Raw genomic sequence first — 25,763 nt, forward strand, 5'->3', positions numbered from 1 at the left:
AAGGTAAGACATGATTCTCCAATTAAGGAATTCCACAAACCAGTGTGTGTACCAGCATATGTATAGGGAGTAACAGAAACATATTAAAGGTGTTATCATAGCCTAGAAATATGGTGAGAATCACAAGAGCTTTTACAAAAAGGAGAAAACAAGAGAAGGGCATTTTAACTGGGGAGTCATTTGATGATAATAGTAGCAATAATAACAGATATTTACTGCTATAGTGTTACACCTAAGATAACACTCAATCATCATAAAAAACCTTCAAGGTAGATGTTATTCTCCCAATTTTACAAATGATGAAATGCAAGCATTTTTAAAAGATTTTATTTTTAAATAATATGTACACCAACATGGGGCTTGAACTTACAACCCTGAGATTAAGAGTCTCATGTTCTACTGACTGAGCCAGACAGGTGCTCCCTACAAATGATGAAATGAAGGTTTAGTGAGGTAAATGATTCTCTTGGTTGTGCTGTTGGTAAGTGGCAGAGCTGGATTCAAACCTAATTTTCTTTGATCCCAGAGTCTCTCTGCCTCCTTGGTACATACTGCTTCATGGAAAGCAACTTTATGAAAGGACCTGGAATATTTAGAGGATGGTGATGAATAAGTTGGTTTGTCTTCAGCTGGAGTCAGCAAACCCTGCCTGTAAAGGGCCAGTAAATATTTCAGGCTTTGTGGGACACATATGGTTTTTATCATTGCTTCTCCACTCTTGTCATAAGCAAAAGCAGCCACAGACATCAATGAAAAATTTTTTTCAACCATGCAAAACCCATGCCTAGCTGGAGGACCATATAAAAGCTGAGGATTGAGCAGGAGCACAGGAAGTAATGGTAGGATGTCAAGATGTAAGGATCAGATTCCAAAGGGCATTGAGCACCCTGCTAAGGATTTTGGGCATCAGTTCATGGATAACAGGAGCCCCTGAAGGACTTTCAAGCAGGGCAATAGCATGGTCGGTTTGCCTTTTTGAACAGTCTCTCTGGCAGTGTGTAGGAGGGGATGGATGGAAGAAAGACTAGAACAGGAAAGACCGAGGAAGACGTTTTAGTTCTTCTTCAGTGGAAATACTCTTCTGGGATGTTTCTTGTCCACACTCCACCTTGGATCTTGTGTTGGCCTCCTGTGATTTACATACAGCAGCTACTTAACAATTTTTTAAGTAGTCCATATTTCCCTGGTTGGATTCTTAGAACATTCTCTCAAAGGAGACAAAAATAAAGTCTTTTCAACAAGAAAACATAAAGATTTAAAGCAGTCTTTATAATAACATCCTTCCTTTAGCTTCTCGCCTGCTCTTTTTTCTAGGCTCTCCCTTTTCCTTCCTCAATAGAGCCTATATAGGGCTTGCTCAGAAGGCAGGAGAATAACCTCTCCTGGGTACCAATCATAGCATACCGTGCATATTTCTGCAAAAATAAGCCAGTAAAATCTTTAAATTATCCTTCAACTTTTCACATTCCAGTTAACTAATACAGCATTCCCACATTCCTTCAGGCTTCCTTGGTTCTCATCAGTACCATATTACTTTGTTTTGACTCTAGATTGTGTTATGAGGTTGGTGCAGAGTGAAAAGTCACTCCTAAAATCATAGATTCAGATTCTCTGAATCTTGGTATCATTGAGTTTTAGAACCTTAGGATATTTGTGGTAAAAGGGACTTTTAAGGTTGTACATCCTGACTTCATTTCCAAAGAAGTGATAGTGCCCCTAAATGATATAGACTTACAACTTATGCTTAAACACTTCTCAAAATGAAGAACTTGTCATTTCACTTTCCCATTACCAGCAGAATGTTTCGTTATCTGGCAGATTAATCACCAGAAGTTTTGTTTTGGGTTTTTTTTTGTTTTTTTTTTTGTTTTTTTGTAAATTGAGCTTAAAGTTTGCCCCCCTCACACACACACATACCCCACCCTGCCCTGCAACTTTCACTAATCATTTCTAATTTTTTCTCTGAGAACACATAGCATACATTTCCACCTTTCTCTGTAGGACAACTTATGAAGTCTTTGGTGAGGTTTCTCTGGTTCCTCATAAATCCCATAGCTAAGCATTCTAGTATTTTCCACTCTTCCCTCAATAGCATGGTTTCATGGGTCCTTTACTGAAAAGCTCTTTTCTCTGTGTAGACAAGCTCTAGTTTGTCATTTTCCCTTTTAAATTGCAGGTCCAAAAATTAAAAACTTCTCTGGGCAGCCTTTGGATTCTACCTAGATAATAGCAAGTACTGACCTTGTGGCCTTATGGGATGACTGTTGATGATGTCTGTCTGTAGATGGTCTGGTCCAGTTCTTATTTAGAAACCTGTGGAGAGCTATGTAAGTGCAAGGGAAAGCCCAAAATGAGCTTAGCACAATAGCTAGCTTTACAGGAAGCCAAGTTCAGCACTAAATATAGTTCCATCATAAGTATCACCAGTGGTTTGCCCCCTCAGAGGCCCAGCTCAGATTCAGTCCATCTGTTCATCCAACATTTATAATGCCTACTCCACTCCAGGCACTGTTCTAGAATCTGATGGTACACAATCAATCAGGAAGATAAAAATCCCTACATTCTTGTGAGGGAAACTGTTAAAATTATATTGTATATTAGAAGAAACTACGATGAAGAAAGATAAAACAGGAGATCAGGAAAGGGAGTGTGGGATACCTTAGTTTTAAGCAGGATGGTCAGAAAGACTCAAGTCTTCCCTGAGAAGATTGAACAAGCACTTGAAGGAGATGAAGGGGCAAGAGAATTTCTAACAGGGAGAACAGTAAGTGCAAAAACTCTGAGGTAAGAACATGTCTTGAATAAGGAGCAACAAAAGGCTGGCTGGCTGGACAGACAGAGTGAGAAGTGGGAGGTAAGAGATGGAGCCAGGGAAGTGATGGGGGGGGGCTTGGTTTTTCTTCTGGGCATTACCTGAAGCTGCTAGAAAGTTTGAAAGGATGATTTATGTAATATTTAAATGATCTGACCTATACTTTAAGATTTTATTTATTTACTTGATAGACAGAGATTACAAGTAGTCAGAGAGGCAGGCAGAGAGAGAGGAGGAAGCAGGTTCTCTGCTGAGCAGAGAGCCCGATGTGGGGCTCAATCCCAGGACCCTGAGTCCATGACCTGAGCCGAAGGCAGAGGTTTTAACCCACTGAGCCACCCAGGCACCCCCTGACCTATACTTTAATAGGATCACTGTAGTTACTGTGCTAAGAATAGACGGTAGGGGAAGGGAGTGGATTCCCAGGAACTGGTTAGAGGATATTGCAATATTCCTGGCAAGAGAAGATAATGATCTGGACCAGTAATGGTGTAGATGATGAGAAGTGATCTTTTTTTGGGATACATATTTTAAAGAGAACTGGCAATATTGCTGATGAGAAAGAGAAAAGTTAGAAAGTCTTTAAGTTGCTTTTTTAAAAACTCTAAGCCACATTAAAGGGTGGAATTGCCATTAGTTGAGCTGTGAGAAGAGCAGGCTTATAGGGGATTAGAAGTTTGACCTTAGAAAATACTTATTTTAACATGCCTGTTTGATATCCAAATGAAGATGGATGGCAAGGAGGCAATTGGATAGATGAATTAAGAGAAGAAATCTGGGATAGAAATATAGTTCAGATTTACCAGCATACATTTGCAACGAGTGGATGGTATCATGTTAAGCGGAATAAGTCAACCAGAGAAAGACAATTATCATATCATCTCTCTGATATGAGGAATTTGAGAGGCAGGGCGGGGAGTTGTGGTGGGTAGGAAGGCAAAAAATGAAACAAGATGGGACCAGGGAGACAAACCATAAAAGACTCTTAATCTCAGGAAACAAATTGAGGGTTGCTGGAGGGGAGGGAGCTGAGGGATGGGGTGGCTGGGTGATGGACACTGGGGAGGGTATGTGCTATTGTGAGTGGTGTGAATTGTGTAAGACTGATGATTCACAGACCTGTACCCCTGAAACAAATAATACATTATATATTAATTTAAAAAAAGATATATCAGCATACACCAGTATTTAAAGCCTTAGATTGTATATGCAATCAGAGTGAGGGTTTATATTCAAATCCCACTAGCCACCATTCCATTGCATCTCTAAATGAGTATCAGTGTTATTATTCTCATCCCTCTGAGCCTGAGTCCTGTCCATGACTTCATGTGGCATTATTTTAACCCAAATTGACAGCTCTCAGCCTTTTCACTACCAGTCAATGTTCCAGTTACCGAAATACCGATCCAAGGTTTTAGGGTTCTCTTATGAAAAGACCTGACCATTTGCAAAGCCATGCAATATGCACATTCTGCCCTCTACAAGTGTGATTACACAGGTCAGTTTTCTCTCACAATGTCACCTAAAGTGGGCCTATTTTGTGCTCGATAACTGCTAAACCCTGCATGAAATCTAATGGTGTGAGAGACATTTTAGCTTAATGTGGTGTGAAGAGCATGTGACTTGGAAGTTTGAGTCTTACTCTGTCTCACCTCAGATGGCTGACTTTATGAAATGAGAATAGTAATTCTGACCTCCATGGGTTGTGGTGATAATCTAGTGAAATCATATTTATTAGAACATTTTTATAGAGTGCCATTTTATAAATGACCATTTCTTTCTTTTGGGTCTGGAAAAGGGGTACACCCAGCTGCCTGTGTTCTGTTGCAGTCATTTAGGGACTAAAGCAAGGAGAAAGAGAAAAGGACTGGTCAGTGACATGTTCTGTCATCCAGGTCTGCCCACGTTTCGATCAAGGATTGAGTCCCGATCTAACTGGAATTTTACCCACTACCCAAATCTCTCCTGAGAGAATATGACTGTGAAAGAGCCCTTACTGGTTTTTAAGAAAAGCTTCCAGACATACAGGCACCTAATTCTCAAGTAAATATGCTTCATTTTCTTGAGAAATGTCAGGGGCACAGACGTTTTCTCTAGGTTTCAGTTGTTGAGTCTCTGACCATCTTTATCTGCCAACTTGTTCTTTATAATTGTAATCACTGCAGGTAGGCCTGGAAAGTGAGAGTATAAAAGGGGATAAACGTTCTAGGGGAAAGATTCCTCTTCCCCCAAAAAGATTATCTGAAACTTTCCTTGTTCCTGAAAACTTATGGTATGTGGGTTTTCAATGGTACAGCACCAGAGAGGAAGAAAGCAAAGAGAAGAAGCTAGGGGTTTTGTTTGTTTCACAACTACACTGTCCTTTCCAACACCTAACAGCCTTGATACTTGAAAGAATGACTTTAGATGGAGAGGAGAAGGGAGTTGAGGGAAATTGGAAGGGGAGGTGAACCATGAGAGACTATGGACTCTGAAAAATGATCTGAGAATTTTGAAGGGGTGGGGGGGTGGGAGGTTGGGGGCACCAGGTGGTGGGTATTGTAGAGGGCACGGATTGCATGGAGCACTGGGTGTGGTGCAAAAATAATGAATACTGTTATGCTGAAAAAATAAAAAATTAAAAAAATAAACCCTATTTTCTTTTCTAAAAAAAAAAAAAAGAATTACAGAGACCACTACAATTTTTGGTTTACTATAAAACATTTTTTATTTTTCTAGCCTCTGTACTTTGGTTTATGGGGTGTGTGTGTGTGTGTGTGTGTGTGTGTGTGTGTGTGTGTATTCTTCAAAAGACTTCTGCTGGTACAATTCCTTCCAGAGCACCCTTGGAATATTATGACAGCTAGTTTGTTAGACAAACCAATACATATTTCTAGAATCCCTACTAGGTGCCTGGAGCTACAGTTGGCCGATTGGAACAGAATGTTCCCTGGGCATGGAAGTGCATACTTGGTTTGATTGTTTAGCTGCGAGATGCCTTTGGTCCCTGCATTTGTGGATCTCATGTGGTGTCCTCTCATTGAGACAGCAAAGGATTCAGGAATATGTTCTCTTCTTTCCTCAGAATGAAGGCCATGCGTAGCCGAGGCTGGAGAAATGACACTTCTGTAACTGAGTTTATCTTCCTGGGCTTCTCCAGAAATCCCAGGACCAACTGGATCCTTTTCTTCCTCTTCCTCTTTCTTTACTTATTTACAGTCCTGGGCAATGGGCTCATTGTTACCCTGATCAGAGTAGATGCACGCCTACACACCCCCATGTACTTCTTCCTCAGCATCCTTTCTGTACTGGATCTTAGCTATGCCACCACCACAGTGCCCCAGATGTTGGTCCATCTAATAAGCAAGAGAAAGACCATATCTTATATTGGGTGTGTGGTCCAGATGTACATTTTCCTGACCTTAGGCATCACTGAGACCTGGATTTTTGCAGCCATGGCCTATGACAGATATGTTGCCATCTGCTATCCACTCCATTATGGGGTCAAGATGGGTCAAACCCTGTGTGTAGTCCTGGCAGTCAGCTCTGCCCTTTGTGGTCTCACCTGCGCCCTTGTCTATACAGTCTTTGCAATGAATCTGCCCTACTGTGGCCCCAATGAAATCAACCACTTCTTTTGTGAAATTCCTGCTGTCTTGAAGTTGGCCTGTGCAGATACATCCCTCAATGACCAAGTGGACTTTATCCTAGGTTTCATCTTGCTCCTGATCCCATTATCTCTCATCCTGACCTCATATGTTCGCATCTTTATGGCCATTCTAAAGATTCGCTCCACACAGGGAAGAATAAAAGCCTTCTCCACCTGTGCCTCTCACATTACTGTGGTCACTATGTTCTGTATTCCATGCATGGTCATGTATATGAGGCCTGGCTCTGAAGCCTCCCCAGAGGATGACAAGAAGTTGGCCCTGTTCTACAATGTCATTTCTGCTTTTCTCAATCCCATCATCTATAGCCTCCGGAATAAAGATGTGAAGAGGGCTTTCCTCAAGTTAACTGGAATAAGTGAAGATGGTCATTAGGCCATGAACTGAGGCTACCTACAGTGCCCTCATCTCTGATCTCTGTTCGTCCCATCCACACTTCCATGGGAGTCACTGGACTGGTTGAGGAGCCCAAGGTAAGGAAAATATCTGGAAAGAAAAAACACTTTGCATTAATTTGACCACTAAAAATATTAGGAAAGGACTCAGGGAGAACTGTGTTCAAAGCTTAAATACAGCAAATTCTTTCAAGACATGTCTCCAAAGGCAAGGACAACGAAAGTGAAAACGAACTTTTGGGACTTCATCAAGATCAAAAGCTTCTGCACAGCAAAGGAAACGGTCAACAAAACAAAGAGGCAACCCACAATGGGAGAAGATATTTGCAAATGGCACTCCAGAGAAAGGGCTGATATCCAAGATCTATAAAGAATTTCTCAAACTCAACACCGCAAAAACAGTTAATCAAGTCAAAAAATGGGCAGAAGACATGAGCAGACACTCCTCCAAAGAAGAATACAAATGGCTAACAGACATGAAAAAGAGTTCATCATCATTAGCCATCAGGGAAATACGAATCAAAACCACATTGAGATACCACCTCATACCAGTTAGAATGGCAAAAATTGGCAAGGCAAGAAACAACCAATGTTGGAGAAGTTGTGGAGAAAGGGGAACCCTCTTACACTGTTGGCGGGAATGCAAATTGGTGCAGCCACTTTGGAAAACAGTGTGGAGGTTCCTCAAAAAATTAAAAATAGAGCTACCCTACAATACAAAACAATATAATAATCTAGCAATAGCACTACTGGGTATTTACCCCCAAAGATACAGATGTAGCAAAAAGAAGGGCCATATGCACCCCAGTATTCACAGCAGCAATGTCCACAATAGCCAAAATGTGGAAACTGGAAAATCTGGAAAGAGTCAAAATGCCCTTCAGCAGATGAATGGATAAAGAAGATGTTGCCCATATACATAATGGAATATTATTCAGCCATCAGAAAGAATGGATATCCAACTTCTGCATCAACTTGGAAGGGACTGAAGGAGATTATGCTAAGTGAAAGAAGTCAAACAGATAAAGTCAATTATCATATGGTTTCACTTATTTGTGAAATGTAAGGACTAGCATGGAGGACATTAGGAGAAGGGAAAAATGAAAGGGGAGAAATCGGAGTGGGAGATGAACCATGAGAGACTATGGACTCCAGGAAACAAGTGGAGAGTTTTAGAAGGGAGGGAGTAGGGGAATGCGTAAGCCTAGTGATGGGTATTAAGGAGGGCACAGATTGCTTGGAGCACTGGGTGCTATATGCAAACAATGAATCATGGAACACTACATCAAAAATTATTGATGCACTCACCGTATGGTGACTAACATAACACAATAAAAAAATAAAAAATAAAAAATAAAATAAAATGAGATTCTGGATCAACTCCATTGTTCCCACAAATGGACATTTACATAACTGAGCAAAAAAAAAAAAAAAAAAAAAAGCCAAGAAATAATTGCCTTTGGCTTGTGGCTTTCTAGGAGAAGTGTTCAACTTTTTTTCTTTTTTCATCATCATACTGAGAATATTTTAAAGGTTTTATAATCACCTTCACTTTTAATGTAATAAAAAAATCACTGACAAAAAAATCACTGACTTTCTATTTTTATAAGAAAAATAAATAGGGGGGCGCCTGGGTGGCTCAGTGGGTTAAGCCGCTGCCTTCGGCTCAGGTCATGATCTCAGGGTCCTGGAATCGATCTCAGGGTCCTGGAATCGAGCCCCGCGTCGGGCTCTCTGCTCAGCAGGGAGCCTGCTTCCTCCTCTCTCTCTGCCTGCCTCTCTGCCTGCTTGTGATCTCTCTCTGTCAAATAAATAAATAAAAAATCTTTTTTTTATTTTTTTTAATTTTTTTTTATTTATTTATTTGTCATAGAGAGAGAAGCGAGAGTGAGCACAGGCAGACAGAGTGGCAGGCAGAGGCAGAGGGAGAAGCAGGCTCGCTGCCAAGCAAGGAGCCGGATGTGGGACTCGATCCCAGGACGCCGGGATCATGACCTGAGCCGAAGGCAGCTGCCCAACCAACTGAGCCACCCAGGCGTCCCAATAAATAAAAAATCTTAAAAAAAAAAAAAAGAAGAAGAAAGAAAAATAAATAGGAAAAAAATTAAATATGTCATTGATCTTCTGCAGCTTTGGAAGGATCACCTTACTTCTCTGGGATGTAATTTCCACATCTGTAAAATGTTTTTTTATGATACTCATTGTGCTTAAGTAATAATAACTGACTTTATTGATTGCTTTGCATATGGTGTCACTAAGTGGTATCACTTTATATATACTTAGTATTTTACTAATATACTATATATACTTAGTATTAACTCCAGAGATAGGTATTATTATCTTCATCATACAAAGAAACTGAGGCACAAGAAGATTAAGTGAGTTGCTAAATGCCATCGGTTATATTATGCTATTTCTTGAATTGTTAATAGATATTTTTGAGGCTCAGCTGAAATAATGGATGTGATGGTATTGAGGAAAATGTTTACTTAGGATTATCATTCTAAGTCACAACTATAGGGTCAAATCCATGAAGTCTAGAGCTCTATTGGACTCTTTAGATCTTCCTCACCAGCATTCCACAGGCTAAAAAAATAGCATTGTGCTGTAGACCATTAACTTCTCAGTAAGTGTTTGTTGAGTGCTTTTTCCTAGCCCCACCTCTGTCCTTGGTCTGCAATCTCCCCAATTTTTCTTTCAGCTCCTCTTCACTTTCCTAGGTCTCTCTCTCATTTCATTATACATACCTGCAACTGTAGCTTCCAGCAACCTAGTCTTTTATTCACAAATAGAGTGTTTTGATTTCCACAACTAACTTACTCTTAAATTTATTTTGTCACCAGAAAGACCAGGGCGACAATGGGAAGAGCCCTGAGGTTTAATCCTTCCTTAATTTGTTGAGAACTTAGAAAAAACAACTAATCTCTCTGGAACTCAGTTTCCCAATCTTTATTTTATTTTTTTTAAAGATTTATTTATTCATTTTTGAGAGGGAAAAAGAGAGAGAGTAGAGGGAGGGGCAGAGAGGGAGAATCTCAAGCAGACTCCCTGCTGAGCTCAGGGCCTGATTTAGGGCTCAATTAAGAGTCAGATGCTTAAGTGACTGAGCCACTTCAGTGCCCCTGGTTCCCCAATCTTTAAAATGGAGATAGTGATCATACCTGACTTGGGCTATAATATAAAATTATTTTTAAGTTCAAATGGGAAGAGGCCTCAAAACTTAAATGATTATATGAATTATCATTAGAGAGTCATTGTCTTCAAAGCTAGATACCTTAGAAAATGTTCATTAAGTTATTAATGGTAGCTTGTATTTGTCAAATGTAAATGTTAAGATCAGGTCTACTGTGAGGTCAGGATGTGTGGGTTAGATACTCATGATGATAACTAACTGCATATACGGAATCATACATTCAGCACACACACACACACACACACAAATTAGTGAGACACAATCACATCAGCTGCCATATTAACCAGGAACTAAAGTATTTCTAATGCTCTCAAAGCAAATCAAATTTCTGTCACTCTGAATTCAGACCAATATTAAATTGCTTTCCAGAAGGCAATATAAAATGAACCTTTTTAAAATCAACTGCTCTCTACACATCTTTCTAATAGGATTCAATCAACAAAATATTCCAATTTTTCTTAGCTACTTAGAAAAAAGTTTTATTTTAAACCAAGGATTATCTGAACATTAAGAAAGCCTAAAAGATTACTAAATGCTACAAGTGAGTTTTGCTCATTAGCAACTTTCTCCAGAAGATAAATTTAGGAGGATTGTTAGCCCAGAGCACTCTTAGCATTCCCCAAGCATTAAAGGAATGAGAACTATAAGAGTGATGTGGAATCTTGAGGAGGAAAGTATTTGTAGTCCTAAGGTTTCCCCTCCCTGAAGGCCACAACCTCTAAGGAGAGAAACTGTGGGGAAAGAGGAGACTTGATTATCTCCAGGAAAGAAAAAAAAAAAAAAGAATTGTCAGCAAAACATGCTGATTGTGTTTCTTGGGGACTTGTTAGGATAATTGTTCTGGGTCATTAGAGGTGGCAACTGAGGATCATCTTCTGGAGCTAAAAGGGCTTCCTTCTTCAAGTTCTCAAAGCAGTAGAAATGCATAGCAGGCCCATTTAATGTTCTCACCTCCTGGCATGATCCCTCTCCTCTGGCCAGTCCTGACTGCTCAGGTCTTTGCATAGGCTGTTCCACCCAAAGAGCTCTGTCCAGCATTGGCTTACTATCTACTTGTTCAAACGTAAGGGACTCATGCAGGTCTCTTCTTCAGGAAGCTTCCTAACTACTTTCAGTCCAGAAAAATAATTCTTCATCCTCCTTGCCCCACATAGAATACTTGGCTAGGAGACATCTTAAGGAGTCCAACACTTATCTTAGCCTCCAGTCCCTTTGACAACAAGAATTGCAAACATATCATTCAAATATATTTTCATAAGGCTCAAATGCATGTGGCTTGGAATGCCCTTGCTCTCATTCATAATTTGAAAAAAAAAAAAAAGAGAGAAATCTCAGCAAATTGGGAGTAAAAGGAAATTTACTCTCTGTGACCATTTTTGGTAAAAACCTCCAGTTAGCCTCATAAATAATGGTGAAAGCCCAAGTGCTTTCCCCCTAAAACCAGTACCAAAATGAGGAAGTTTGTTTTCACCACTCCTATTCAAAGTGGTACTGGAAGTCCTAGCCAGTGCAATAAGGCAAGAAAAGAGAAGATAAGAAAAGAAGAAGTAAAACTGTCTCTATTTGCAGATAACCTATCTGTCCATGTGAAAAAAGGCAAGGATTCTACATAAAAACTCTTAGAACTAGTTGATGGATTTAGCAATGTCACAGAATATAAGATTAACAGGCAAGAATAAATTACATTTCTATATACTAGCAATGAACAATTGGAAACTAAAATTATATGATGTTATTTACATTAGCATCATAAAAATTAAATACTTAGGTATAAATTACCAAAACATGTACAGTATCTGTGTTGAACTGTAAAACACAGATGAAAAAAAAATCAAAGAAGTAAATATATGGAGAGACGTTTCATGCTCCTGGATTGAAAATTTAACATAACAAAGATGCCAATTTTCCCTCAAATTAGTCTACAGTTTAATGCAATTCTTATCAATATCCCAGCAGAAATTTTTTTTGATATGAACAAGTAGATCTGAAAACTTATATAAAAAGGTAAAGGAACATAGGGGAAAGGAAGGAAAAATAAAATAAGACAAAATCAGAGAGAGAGAAAAACCATAAGAGACTCTTTTTTTCTTTTTCAATAAGCTGATTAAAAAAATTTTTTTTATTGTGTTATGTAAGAGACTCTTAACTATAGAAAACAGTGCCTGGGTGCCTTAGGTGGTTAGGCATCTGCCTTCAGCTCAGGTTATGACCTCAGGGTCCTGGGATTGAGTCCTGCATCAGGATCCCTGCTCATCGGGGGGTTTGTTTCTCCCTTTCCCTCTGCCCATCCCCCCCCCCGCTTGTGCTTGCAAACTCTCTCCCTCTGAAATAAATAAATAAAATCTTTTTTTTTTTTTTAAAGAAACAAACTGAGGGATGCTGGATGGAAGGTAAGTGGGGGGATGGGGTAACTGGGTGATGGTCATTAGGAGGGCACTTGATATAATGAGCATTGGGTGTTTTATGCAACTGATGAATCATTAAACTCTATCTCTGAAAACCTCTGAAACTAATAATACTAATAACTAATAACACTATATGTTAATTAATTGATTATAAATTTTTAAAAAGGTAAAGGTATTAGATTCATCAAGATAAAAAGCTTCTGCCCAACAAAGGAAACAGTCAACAAAACAAAGAGGCAACCCACAGAATAGGTGAAGATATTTGCAAATGGCACTACAGACAAAGGGCAGACATCCAAGATCTATAAAGAACTCCTCAAACTCAACACCCAAAAAACAGATAATCATATCAAAAAATGGGCAGAAGACATGAGCAGACAATTCTCCAAAGAAGACATACAAATGGCTAAGAGACACATGAAAATGTTCATCATCATTAGCCATCACAGAGATTCAAATTAAAACCACAATGAGATACCACCTTACACCACTTAGAAAGGCCAAAATTAACGAGACAAGAAACAACAAATATTGGAAAGGATGTGGAGAAAGGGAAACTCTCTTACACTATTGGTGGGAATGCAAGTTGGTGCAGCCAGTTTGGACAACAGTGTGGAGATTCCTTAAGAAATTGAAAATAGAGCCTCCCTATGACCCTGCAATTGCACTACTGGGTATTTACCCCAAAGATACTGATGTAATGAAAAGAAGGGCCATCTGTACCCCAGTGTTCATAGCAGCCATGGCCACAGTCGCCAAACTATGGAAAGAGCCAAGATGCCCTTCAACAGATGAACGGATAAAGAAGATATGGTTCATATATACAATGGAATATTATGTCTCCATCAGAAAGGATGAACACCCAACTTTTGTATCAACATGGATTGGACTGGAAGAGATTATGCTGAGTGAAACAAGTCAAGCAGAGACAGTCAATTATCATATGGTTTTACTTACTTGTGGAGCATAAGGAATAACATGGAGGACATTAGAAGAAGGAAAGGAAAAGTGAACTGGGGGAAATCAGAAGGGAAGATGAACCATGAGAGACTCTGGACTCTGAGAAACAATCTTAAGGTTTGGGAAGGGAGGGGAGTGGGGGAATGGGTGCCTGGTGGTGGGTATTAGGGAGGACATGTACTGCATGGAGCACTGGGTGTGGTGCATAAACAATCCTGGAACACTGAAAAAATAAATTAAAAAAAATTAAATAACTTATCTGAAATCACTTAAGATGCACAAGGAGTTGCAAGAACCATAGAGTTCATAGAGTTCTGGTGTGCCTTTTACCCAGCTTCCCTCGATGACGCCCTCTTACATATCATAGTACATTATCAAAACTAGGAAAGGAACATTGGTTACAATGCTAAACCAAAGACATTATTCAGATTCCACCAGTTTTTTTAATATGCATTTAGCTTTTTTGGAAGTTTTGTTCCAAACTGAATTGTGTCTCCCCTGTCCCTCACCAAATTCACATGTCAAAGCCCTAATCTTCAATATAACTACAGTTGGAAATAGAGCCTTAGGAGGTAGTTAAAGTTGAATGATGTCATATGGTGGGCCCTAATCCAATCTGACTGGGGTCCTTATAAAAAGAGGAAATCAGGACACACGGAGGGACACCAGGGATGTTTGCACACAGAGAAAAAACCCTGTGGGGACGTGGCAAGAAGGCAGCTGTCTGCAAGCGAAGGAGAGAGACCTTAGAAGAGACCAACCCTGCCAACAACTTGGCCTTGAACTTTCAGCCTCCAATTGTGAGAAAACGAATTTCCTTTGCTTAATTCTTTTAGTCTGCAGGATTTTGTTACGGCTGTCCTAGCAAACCAGTATGAGTTCTATGATATTTTATCACAGACTGTTCCATTTCCACAGACACTCATGTTACCCACTTTGTAGTCATCCCTCCCCAAAATTCTCACCCTGTTACCTATTGACTTGTTTTCTATCACTTTAATTTGTCGTTTCAAGAATCTTACAGAAATGGGGGCGCCTGGGTGGCTCAGTTGATTAAGCATCTGCCTTAGGCTCAGGTCCTGATCCCAGGGTCTGGTGATGAGGGATCAGAAGGCTGGCTGAGGACGAAGCAAAAGCTGACAGCATGCAACGCCCCCACCCCCACTCCTGGGTGGGACAGATGTGACATTCTTTAGGAATCTCCCAACTATCTTAATGTTAATATGTTGCTAGAGGAAAGAACCTTGACAATGGCAAGGCCTCAAGGCCTCCCGTGTCATGTAGGTCACCTTTAGTATATGAAAGTTCTTTTGAAACCTCTCTTTTTCCTTACCTCCCCAACCCCATAGTATATAACCTGCCACCCCTCACAATCCTGGGGCAGCAGCTTTTCTGCCCATGAGTCCTGTCCCTGTGCTTTAATAAACCACCACTCTGCACCAAAGATGTCTCAAGAATTCTTTCTTGGTCATTGGCTCCAGATTCCACCCCACTGAACCTCACTTATATTCTAAAACTTCATCACTGAAATCTACTTAGCCGGAGCAGCCCCACCTTGGTAGAACAGCCATTTTGTTGTTTATGCAGTGAACTTAGATTGACCCTACCCCCCAGAGGAACTCACTTAGAAACAGGTCTGGGAAAAGGGTAAAATATGGCTGACCAGCTCCTAATAAAACAGCCCATATACCAGAACGTGTCAGGTCAGGGAGAGACAACAGAGCCCAGAATGCAAGGACAAGTCAGGCCAGGTGGAAACATCCAATCAGTAAAGCGTACATACTATCTCCCTGACTACCAAAGAATGTGGGCCCTGCCTTTTGGGCGCATTTTGGGCGCCAATTCTGACCAGAGTGATAGGCTAGTTCAAATAGCTACTATAGGGTGAATTGTAATTCAATTGGCCACCTGTGTGTGGCCAGGCTCAACCACATGGCCTTTGCTCTATAAAAGTTAGTCTGTAAGGCAGGGAGGGGTCACCTCTTTGCAAGAGACGGCCCTGAACGGTCGGTTTGATTCTCGATGCTTGGCGCAAAATAAAGCTTTGCTTGACCTTCGCTTTGTATCAGTCTCGTTCCTTTGACCATGGACCCAACAGGATCGAGCCCCGCATCAGGCTTCTTGCTCATTGGCAGTGTATTTCTTCCTCTTCCTTTGCCTGCCATTCCCCCTGCTTGAGCTCTCCCTCTCCGCCAGATAAATACATAAACTCTTAAAAGAAAAAGAATCTTATAGAAATGGAATCACATATTAAGTGTATATCTGGCTATCTGCTTTACAGGGAATAAAAGAGGCCCCTCAGTGTGGCTATACACTATTTCATGGGCAGTTGCTAATGGGATGGGAGAAACTTGGAAAGAAGAAGATTGGAGGATTAATGATGTGGGATCTAGAGAAGGTCATGTGGATGTGCCTCTCCATGACCCAGAACATGAACATAATCATGTGCTACATACACATGCACAGTGAGCATATGTTACCAGTTATCATAGCATATGTTGTCACAGTGAGCACAGTGTTATCCATCGCCATAGTATCCCTTGCAGCATCATCTCTGAACAAGAGACACACTTTATCTCAAAAAATATTTTTATATATGTGTGTGTGTATATATATGTATATGACAATGACCTTACACTCACAAAACTCAATGGTCTCTCATTGTGCCCAAACACCCAGAAACATCTGGGTCTAATGGGATGAAAGAGTTACTACTGAAGGTTCCATTATCATGTCACATGGGAGAAAACATCCTGTAAGGTTCTAGTGTTGTTGTAAAGAATGCAGTTTGTGATTTAAAACAGCAATCACTATATGGTACCATCTCCCTCTGAAGGGACATACGGATCCAGGTGTGATGGGAGTGGTCCCTCTCTCTAATACATGAATTACTACTCTGGAGAAATTTCTGCTTCCTCTCTGCAACTTCGGGTTTTGTGTGTTTGGAGGTTCTAGTGCTCAAAGGGGGAATCCTTTCACTAGGGAAGAAAACCTTCATTCTGTTTAATTAGAAGCTGAGATCACCTCTTGGCCACCACTGCCAAACCAACAGGCATAGTGACATGATGATGGTGAAACCTGACTACAGTGGTTTTGGGCAAGAATGTAGGACATGAAGTGGGGAGAAGAACTGCATACCACTTCCTCCAGAGGGTAGCAAAGAAATAGGTGGCAACTGGCAAGAAAATGGGCTGCAAGGTGTTACCCCCTTTCCCTGCTCTGTTTAACATAACTAATGCCTTCTTTTTTCTTTCTCTTCAACAAAAACATAGGGGGAGTTTGCAGATAGGAGGATGAAAGTCAGCTGAGGTTTTCTCCTGGATGAGCACAGGCAGTGTTGGACAGGATACTCACTTTGCTGAATTGAACTGTACATACTAATAAAAAGAATGATAAAAACTTGAAGGAGGCTTTTGAAACACCATACTAATACCTACAAAATGTTCCACTAACCTCCCTCCAGTGCTCATGGCAGCTGTTACTGATCAATCACGGCAGTCTTTCTCAGTGAGCCTGGGGTGGCTCAGCATCTTCCTGATCAGTGTTCTAGGCAGTTGCCACCAACCAGAGTTTGAACATAAGACAACTCCATTTGCCATCTCCGAGTAGCACTAGTGTTGGACTCCAGTGACAGTGATTTCAAATCAAAGAAGGCTACTTCAGACTTCTCACCTTAAGTCATCCAAGGGGCTGTCTCCTCCATCTATGCTTGGGACAGATTCTGTACACAATTATGAGGTACCTTCTATGTGTCCTGCTCCAAGCAAGAAGTAGATTGAGGAGATGTTGTGGGGCCTGATCACTCAGAGTCTCGTGGAAATACATGTTTGTAGGACAAGCAGATCAACCATCTGACATACACTAGGGAGTCATGTCAAGCATAAACAATATGCATGTTTTACCACTGTCCATCCTCCTAGCTAATCATATTTAATCCCCACAGCTACCCTATACTGTTATTGCCTCATTTTACTGGTCCAAAAAGAGGTACAGGGAGGCTGGTATCTTGTCCAATACTATACTATCAGTAAGTGGCAGAACCAGGATTTGAGTTCAGACCTTCCAACTGGTCAGGACTTTGCTCCCATGTGCAATATTTATCAATTGTTCATCTTGAGCCAGGTTTTGTGTAAGAACTCACAATTGTTGGGGGTATATTCTCTTCCCTGCAGGGAGCCACAGTCTTTGGGGAGCACAAGATGTCAGAGCACAACATAGGCCAGTACCCAGCAGGGCACGATGGAGAGAGTGCATCAGGGCCCCGGGGACTGAGAGCAGAACAGAGCCCTTCCTTGCCATCCTCTTTTTCCCAAAACCTCTATAGATTCTTTATGGTCCATGGAAGACTTCCCTAGCCTTCCTGCCTGACCCTTACGTCTTGCACTTCTCAATCCATGCACTTAGGGTAACTGATACCCACCCATCTGTCCCCTTGGACTTGAAGGCAGAGTAGGAGGAAGCCTGTGGAGAGCTGAGGGGTACTGAGCTAAGAGGCTTGGAGACCTGGGCATTGTAGGCATTGAGTGCCAGTCTGGGAAGGTGAAGTATGGTCAGGGATTGGGAAGGCTGTGATGGGCCCTGGAGAATCCCACAACACAGAGGCTCATTAGGAAGCTACTTGATTTGTCTTCCCTGAGGATCAGGAGCACAATACAAGAGAGGGACCCAGCAGGCTCCCAGCTCATCCCACACCGAGTCCAGTGCCAGGTAAGGAGAGAAGGGGCAGAGGCAGGGGCCCGAGCCATGCAGTCCCATTCCTGGGCACCCAGGCCTGTCCCCACCTGTCTCACTAGATGCCTGACTCCTTCCTTTCTATCCACTTCAGGTCCTCCTGGGCATCTGCTCAGCTTCCTGACCTTTGTCTTCCTGTGGCATTGATTTCTCTTTGTACAGTGACCTGTCTGTCTCTTTGTCCTTCTCTCTCTCTCCTTGTCTTTTGGGTGTGCTCCTCAGTTGAGGGGGAGAGAGGTGGAAGGAAATGAAGGGTTGCTGCTATGGAGTTAACACAGTTGGCTCTCCATGGAGAATATAGGACAAGGCCTTGGTAGGAGAGATGAAAGTGGGGATGACAAGTTATAGAAGATAGGAGCTGGAGGGGGATGTTAGAACTAGGAAGATTTGCAATGCTCTTAACTGGGAAGGGGAGGGAAATGATTGCTTCCAAACAGGATACTAATATCCTGTCATTCCTCTCTGGTACAGCTCCAGGCCAGACCCTGGGGTAGCTGCAGAGAAGCCTCACAGTGGACTTGGAGGCCATTCATCTATTCCTGGCCCTTCCATCCCCTCCCCTGCTACACTCCTCTTTTCCTCAATTCTGTACCATATTCTGGTCACTGTGTATGTAGCAAGGACTGGGGATGGGATGCCTACCGAGAGCCTACTGCAATTGTCCAGGCATCAGACATCACGTCCAGATGAAGCTGGAAAGAGAGCACAGAGGGATGGCAAAGTCTTTAACTCTTCCAGATAGAGTAGACCAGAGAAACTCCTGCCGCATCAGCAGATCGGTCACAATGCATTTTGACATTTTTCTTTGGTAATATAACTGTGTACTTTTTTTTTTAAATTCAATTGGCCAACATATAGTACCTCATTAGTGTTTGACATAATGTTCAATGATTCATTAGCATTTTGACATTTTGTTTGATCCTATCATGGGGTCAGCAAGTTCACAGCCTTCCAGGCCAACTGATTCTATCAGTGGACTGCCCTCACTAATGTAAGTTGGTTACATTACATTGAATTTTGCCTCCCTAATGTAACTCCCAACTGTACTCTTGAGACCACCCAGAACAAGTCTGAGATTAGTCTTCCATTGGAAAGCCTTTCAGAGAGTCAGCCCTCGGCTTCCAGAATGCATTTCACTTTTCATTCCACGTGGCAAACATCCCCAATTGCTTCAACTCTCACTCATATGATGTGGCTTCCAGACCTTTCTTTATATCCTGTTTCAACATATCCACACTCCCTTTAAAATGTGGCCCCAGAAATGAGAAATCTGCCCCCACAGGAGTCTGACTACTGCAGATATGGTTCCAAAACACCTTTCGTTATCTGTCAGCATCCTTTCTCAATGTTGTCACTCACATTGACTTTTTATTTTTTTTTAAGATTTTATTTATTTATTTGACAGAAATCACAAGTAGGCAGAGAGAGAGGAGGAAGCAGGCTCTTGCCGAGCAGAGAGTCCGATGTGGGGCTTGATCCCAGGACCCTGGGATCATGATCTGAGCCAAATGCAGAGGCTTAACCCACTGAGCCACCCAAGTGCCCGTAACATTGACTTTTTAGAAAGTTTCCTTACACTGATCCACTTTCAGTCCTCAGTTATTGCCCAATGAACTGCTACCCCACCTATGCTGTTATGGTTGGCTTTTTCAACCTAAGGAAGGAACAGAGGATTTTAACTTTGTGCTACAACATTTCTTTTCTTTTCTTTCTTTTTTCTTTTTTTAAATATTTTATTTATTTATTTGACAGACAGAGATCACAAGTAGGCAGAAAGGCAGGCAGAGAGACAGAGGGGAAAGCAGGCCCCCCGCTGAGCAGAGACCGCAATATAGGACTTGATCCCAGGATCAACATTTCTTGACATCAGCTTCTTGTTCTATCCATTTGAGATTCAACCACTGGATTAGGTTGTCTTCCTCACCATCTATGTAAGAGGCTGTGAAGGAAGAAGTCATGAGACTGACTGGTCCATGGGAAGATGATCTTGAAAATTCTGATCTGTATGCAACTCATTCTTACCTTCCATTTGTACTCTTCCTAAAGCTGCCTCTCATGACTTGTGCCCTTCGTCCTGCAGCTGCCCACTGCCTCAGAGGCCTTGCAATGTCACTTCTCCCTCTCTCTCTTTTAGCTTCCCCCACAGTGTACATACATTCTGAACTCCCCTCTCTCTTAAAATACGGCAACATAAGCAAAACACTCCTTCCATCTTATGTCCCAACCTTAGATATCTCCTCCTTACTCCACTTCACCACCTAGTTCACTTCTCAAACCTACTGGTGTCTAATTTCCACCGACATCGCTCCACCAACATTTCCCACTTACAAGCCAAGAATAATTTCCACATTATTATATTTTTAAAGTTTTACTCCTCCTGCCCTCTCTGTAGTGTCTGGCACTGTGTGCCCTTTGGGAGATGCCAGCTCCCTCAGTTTGCAGCTCGCTCTTGCTCAGACCCTGGCTCTTCCACTGCTGACCTCTCCAGTATTTGTGCCCCAGTGCCACTTCCTAACGGTGCTCAGGAGAAGAATGAGGCACAAACAAGTCAGCTGTAAGAGAAAGGGAGCAGGGGATGACAGCTGAAAGTACTGTCGCCCTGAGCAACTCTTCAGTCCCCTATTTATTAGATACAAGATAACAACCAACAAAGGAGAAGAAGGTTATATATTCGTCATAGGTCTTATAGGTAAACAAGAAGAAGAGTAGGGTGTGCCTGGTCAAGCAGCATGGAATTTGTAGTAGCCCAAGCACACTTGAAGTAATTATCTTAACAGCAGGCTTTCTCTGAGGCAGGGGAGACAAGGAGAAAGGGAAGCAGGTGGTGTTCCACACTGAGCGAGCTAGGCAGCCCCAGTTGCTGGGCTTCAAGGACGGATATCATCCTCTCCACCAGAGGCCCACTGCTAGTACATGTTTTTCTCAAGGTCATCTTTAGGCAGGCTTGTGTGACCAGCACAACTCCTCATTATTATATTTTAAGCAGTATATTATTCTGAGGGATGCTTACACCCCAGGTTGCAGCTTTTGATCCCTTGCAATTTATCTGAAGTGTCCAGGAGAGTTCTCATCCATTTTGTACCTTATTTACCTCCCAAATTTTGATCTTCCACTTAAATCTCCATCCTGAGTTTCAAGGTTATCTGTCCTATTCTCTGATGGTCAGATCCTCAAGGCTACCCCATGTTTGAAGCTCTATGTCTGTAACAGAGGTAATCATTACCTGCCAGTTACTTTCTGCTCCATGCCATCTCTCCCTCCTCCACCTCTACCCGAGTTTTGTCTTGAAATGGTTCCCAAGCCTGAAACGTCAAGCTCATCTTTGTCTTCTCCCTCTTACTCACCTTCCGTACCTCTCAGATACCAAGTTCTGTTGCTTCAACTTCCTATACCTCTCTCTAATCTCTCTTCTCTTCTTCATTGTCTAGAATGTTCCACTGCTTCTGCCTTTTCCCCATACCCCTCAAGTGGTCTTCCTCCAATGTCTTCTTCTAACTTCCACCCAAGAAATGATGTCTCTAAAACCTAAGCCTCAATGAATTACTTCTCTGCTTGAAACTCATCTGCAACTTGCCATGACCTAAATGATCAACTCTATGCTCCTTATCAAGGTATATAATGCCCTTTATTTTTTTATTATGTTATGTTAGTCACCATACAGCACATCATTAGTTTTTGATGTAGTGGTCCATGATTCATTGTTTGCATATAACACCCAGTACTCCATGCAATCCTCCTTAATACCCATCAATCTTTTCCCTCTTACCCTGTGCAGGGCTTGTGCTCTGTGGATGCCTGACTGTCCGTGTTTATGGTTTGTGCTCCGTGTTTTCACAAAGCTCTCCCTTAGTTATGGTCCTTTACAACTATTACTCCATCTTTTTAAAAACTCTTCCTTAAGTTCTTTACTTAGCTAATTCCTGCTCATCTTTTAAGATTCACATCATGTGTCCTCTTCTTGGAGAAGTCTAACTCCCAAAGACTACCTAGCTGCTTCTGTAACGGGCTCCTGTGATGCCCTGTACTTATTTCTATTAGCAATTATCATTTGACTGCCATTCATTGCTTATCAGTCTCCTTCCTATGTGTGGTCTTTGAGGGCAGAGAGTTTTATTATTGTATTCCTAGTACTTAGCAAAGAGGTTTAACTGCTAGCATATATTTCCATGATAGTGCTTAACACATTGGAATATGGTTTATGTCTCTATTCCTCTATTTCTGCAACCAGATTGTAAGCTCCTTGAGAATTAAGAATATAATTTGTTTGTCCTTGTCTCTTTGCCTCCTAGAACAGAACCTGGTACGTAAGAGTTGCTCAATTAGTGTTTATTGACCATTTGATGAATGACACCATGAGGAAGGGAATTTGATGGGAACTTACATTACTAAGCTCCTGCTCTGTCCTAGTCATAGTGCTAGAGGCTTCACACCTATTATGTACTCCTTCTCACAAGATCTCTTCCTGGTAGGTATTACACAGAAATTACAAAGAAGGAAATGGGTTCAGGGATATTAAATTACTTGAATAGAGTCATAGTTGAAGTACCAAGACTTGAAGTCAAGTCTTCTGACTCCAAATCCCATGCTCCACTAGAATACACCACCTTCTATGCACCACAATCAAGGAAACAGCCCTAACTTTTAAGATATAAACTAAATCCATGCACAGTCTTTAAATGTGTCTCTCTTCCAATCATAAACCTCAACTGCAAGAAAGAAAGAACTCCAAGGAATAGATTGGGAGGGGCATTCCCACCAGGCTGCAAGGATTCAGAGATACTGAAGCTGCCTTTAAGCAAACAAACAAACAAAAACTACAAAAACCTGGTTATTATTCTAACTCTCTTATAGTTTTAGGGTCAATCAGGCAGATTCCTCCCTTAATTCGTGGGTAAAGCCAGGAGAAGGCAGAGTGGTGAACAACTTCATCTCAAATAAAATCACATGTGAAGAAGCTTCCAGAGACTCAAAAGATTCAAGAAACACAGACATGGGTAAAACTTTCTAAAAACTCTTAACATTTCTGGATTCATATATCCTCCCATATTTCTGACTCACCCCCTTTATATATCTGTAATGATCGGAAGGTAAAAGGACCAAAGAAAAGTGTTCTGAGTGTTTGGTTTTTGAGAAGACGGATGGGAGAGATCCAGATCATCATCCCCCTCTATAGCCAGGACTAGGGGAGAAGAACCCCAATGTACTATGTGATGGTAGCTCCTGAAGGGCAAGAAAGCAGGTGGCCTTGCTGGGATGATATAATAAAATGAGTCTCTGGCAGTCTTAAAAAAAAAAAATATATTTGGGCCTGAGAAATAGAGAATTCCAAGAAGATTTCCTTCCCTTTACCCTTCCCAAAGTTAGCCTCGTTCTGGCTAGACCTCAGTCTCCGACTTCATATTACTTCCAAGTTGTATGCAAGTAATCACTGACTTTGTCAGCAAGTGATCGTCATGGTACCTCAATGTGCACCCTACGCTGGGTTACTAGTAGTTCTCTTTCTCTTCCTGCAGCTGAAGGAGAATGCAGAACTTCCCCTGGGACAACCACAGCTTCGTGTCTGAATTCATCCTTCTGGGCTTCTCCAGGGATCCCTACATTAATGTAATCCTCTTCAACATCTTCTTCTTTCTCTATCTCTCTACACTTGTGGGCAATGGGCTCATTGTCACCTTGATTCACATGGACTCCCACCTCCACACACCCATGTACTTCTTCCTCAGTGTCCTCTCCATGTTGGACATGAGCTATGTCACCACTACTGTGCCCCAGATGTTGGTACATCTGATCTGCCAGAAGAAAACTATCTCCTATGTTGGGTGTGTGGCCCAGATGTACATCTTTCTGGTGCTGGGCATCACTGAGGGCTGGCTGTTCTCTGTCATGGCCTATGACAGATATGTAGCCATCTGTTATCCACTCAGGTACAAGATTATCATGACCCCATGGCTGTGTGGGGCAATGGTGGTCTTTTGTGGATTGTGGGGAATCAGCTGTTCCCTAGTCTACACTGTCTTCACGATGCGTCTGCCCTACTGTGGCCCCAATGAGATCAATCACTTCTTCTGCGAGGTCCCTGCTGTTTTGAAGCTGGCCTGTGCAGACACATCCCTCAATGACCAAGTGGATTTCATCCTGGGCTTCATCCTTCTCCTGGTACCCCTTTCCTTCATTCTGGCCTCCTATGTCTGCATCTTTGCCACCATCTTGAAGATCCGCTCAACCCAGGGTCAACTGAAGGCCTTCTCCACCTGTGCCTCCCACATCACTGTGGTCACCATGTTCTGTGGACCTGCCATGTTTATGTACATGAACCCCGGGGCCAATGCCTCCCCAGAGAGGGACAAGAAACTGGCTCTGTTCTACAATGTTATCTCTGCCTTTCTCAATCCCATCATCTATAGCCTTAGAAACAAAGACGTGAAGAGGGCTTTCCTCAAGTTAACAGGCTGGGGTAGGGCCTCTGAGTGAGGCCACCGGAGCACAGGAGGCCACAACTTGAACTGAAACCACAAGTGCCACCCATTCCATCCCATTACCCACTGGATAGGCAAGAATCACTGACTGAAGGGAGATAATACATAAGGAAGGTGCCTGGCTGTGACTTGTTGATGGCTGCAGCAACAGAGCTACCTTCAAACATTAAGAAACCCAACTTTACTGTAGACAAAGTGCCAATCAGGACTTATGTCTGATTCATTTCTCTTTCCCAGGGCTTAGCCCAGGATCTGGAACAAACAAAGCATCATTAACATTTGCTAATCAAATGGCAGAGTTCCTAAGGTTCGAGCCTATTAAATCAACTCAAGATGGCCAGGACAAGAAGACTGACAGGACCCATATCAGTGACTTTATTTTATCTCAATCAGGAGCATGAACAGATCAAAGAAACACAGTCTCAGGAGAAAGGAAAAGTGGTCTTAGAAACAGGGTTCAGAAATCGGTCATTGTTCATACAGCACTTCCATGGGAGTATGGGTCCAAGGTACACAGAGAGTCCCTGCCGTGGTGAAGAGATATTTTGAGGGGCCCCCTCGTATACAGATAAAACATCACCCAAACCATATCACACTAGGTCAGAGCGCATACTTTGCAACAAACCCTCACCTTGTAAGATTGCTGTGAGAAGTTAATGCAAGTAAAGTTCTCAAAATAGTGCTTGATGCATTGCACACTTTACATAAACATTGCCATTCTTGTTATGCTCTACTTCTCTTTCCTAATACCACAATTACCAAGCAACTGATCAAGACCATTTCAGCTTCAAAAGAGGGGCCACTTGGCTCTCTGGAAAGGATAGCTAACATTATAAATGAAGAGGTTGGCATTTGTTTATACTTCATTCTGGTGTGGATTTAGTAAGTCTGGGTCTGTCACCAAGAAGCTCATGAACTCTGATTTGGCAAAACTACAGAAAAATTATGACACCCTTTCAAGATACCAAATGAAGAGAACCTGATTACAAACAGCCAGCACTCCTCAAAAGATACCTTTACTGATATCCTCACATGGTAGAGCTTTTTAATTTTTTAAAAGATTTTATTTATTTATTTGACAGAGAGAGAGAGATCACAGGTAGGGAGAGAGGCAGGCAGAGAGAGCAGGAAGCAGGCTCCCCGC

General features: G+C 41.9%; 2 protein-coding genes across 2 annotated transcripts; both read left to right on the plus strand.

The window, feature by feature from the left end:
* The first annotated feature begins 760 nt into the window (after positions 1–760).
* LOC125098263 (olfactory receptor 13-like) lies at positions 761–24,614 on the plus strand. The gene is made up of 2 exons (XM_047726915.1): positions 761–839; positions 23,657–24,614. Exon 2 carries the CDS (start codon positions 23,667–23,669, stop codon positions 24,612–24,614), a length of 948 nt encoding a protein of 315 aa, XP_047582871.1. The 5' UTR covers positions 761–839; positions 23,657–23,666.
* On the plus strand, positions 5,887–6,834 carry LOC125097406 (olfactory receptor 2A5-like). The gene has a single exon (XM_047724944.1). The coding sequence runs from the start codon at positions 5,887–5,889 to the stop codon at positions 6,832–6,834; it is 948 nt and encodes a 315-aa protein (XP_047580900.1).
* Positions 24,615–25,763: the final 1,149 nt, after the last annotated feature.

Source organism: Lutra lutra, chromosome 4 (assembly GCF_902655055.1).
Source record: "Lutra lutra chromosome 4, mLutLut1.2, whole genome shotgun sequence".
Classification (NCBI taxonomy): Eukaryota; Metazoa; Chordata; class Mammalia; order Carnivora; family Mustelidae; genus Lutra; species Lutra lutra.

Bases quoted from the DNA above. Each gene is read 5' to 3' on its own strand.
- LOC125097406 (XM_047724944.1), top strand. From the start codon at position 5,887: ATGCGTAGCCGAGGCTGGAGAAATGACACTTCTGTAACTGAGTTTATC.
- LOC125098263 (XM_047726915.1), top strand. From the start codon at position 23,667: ATGCAGAACTTCCCCTGGGACAACCACAGCTTCGTGTCTGAATTCATC.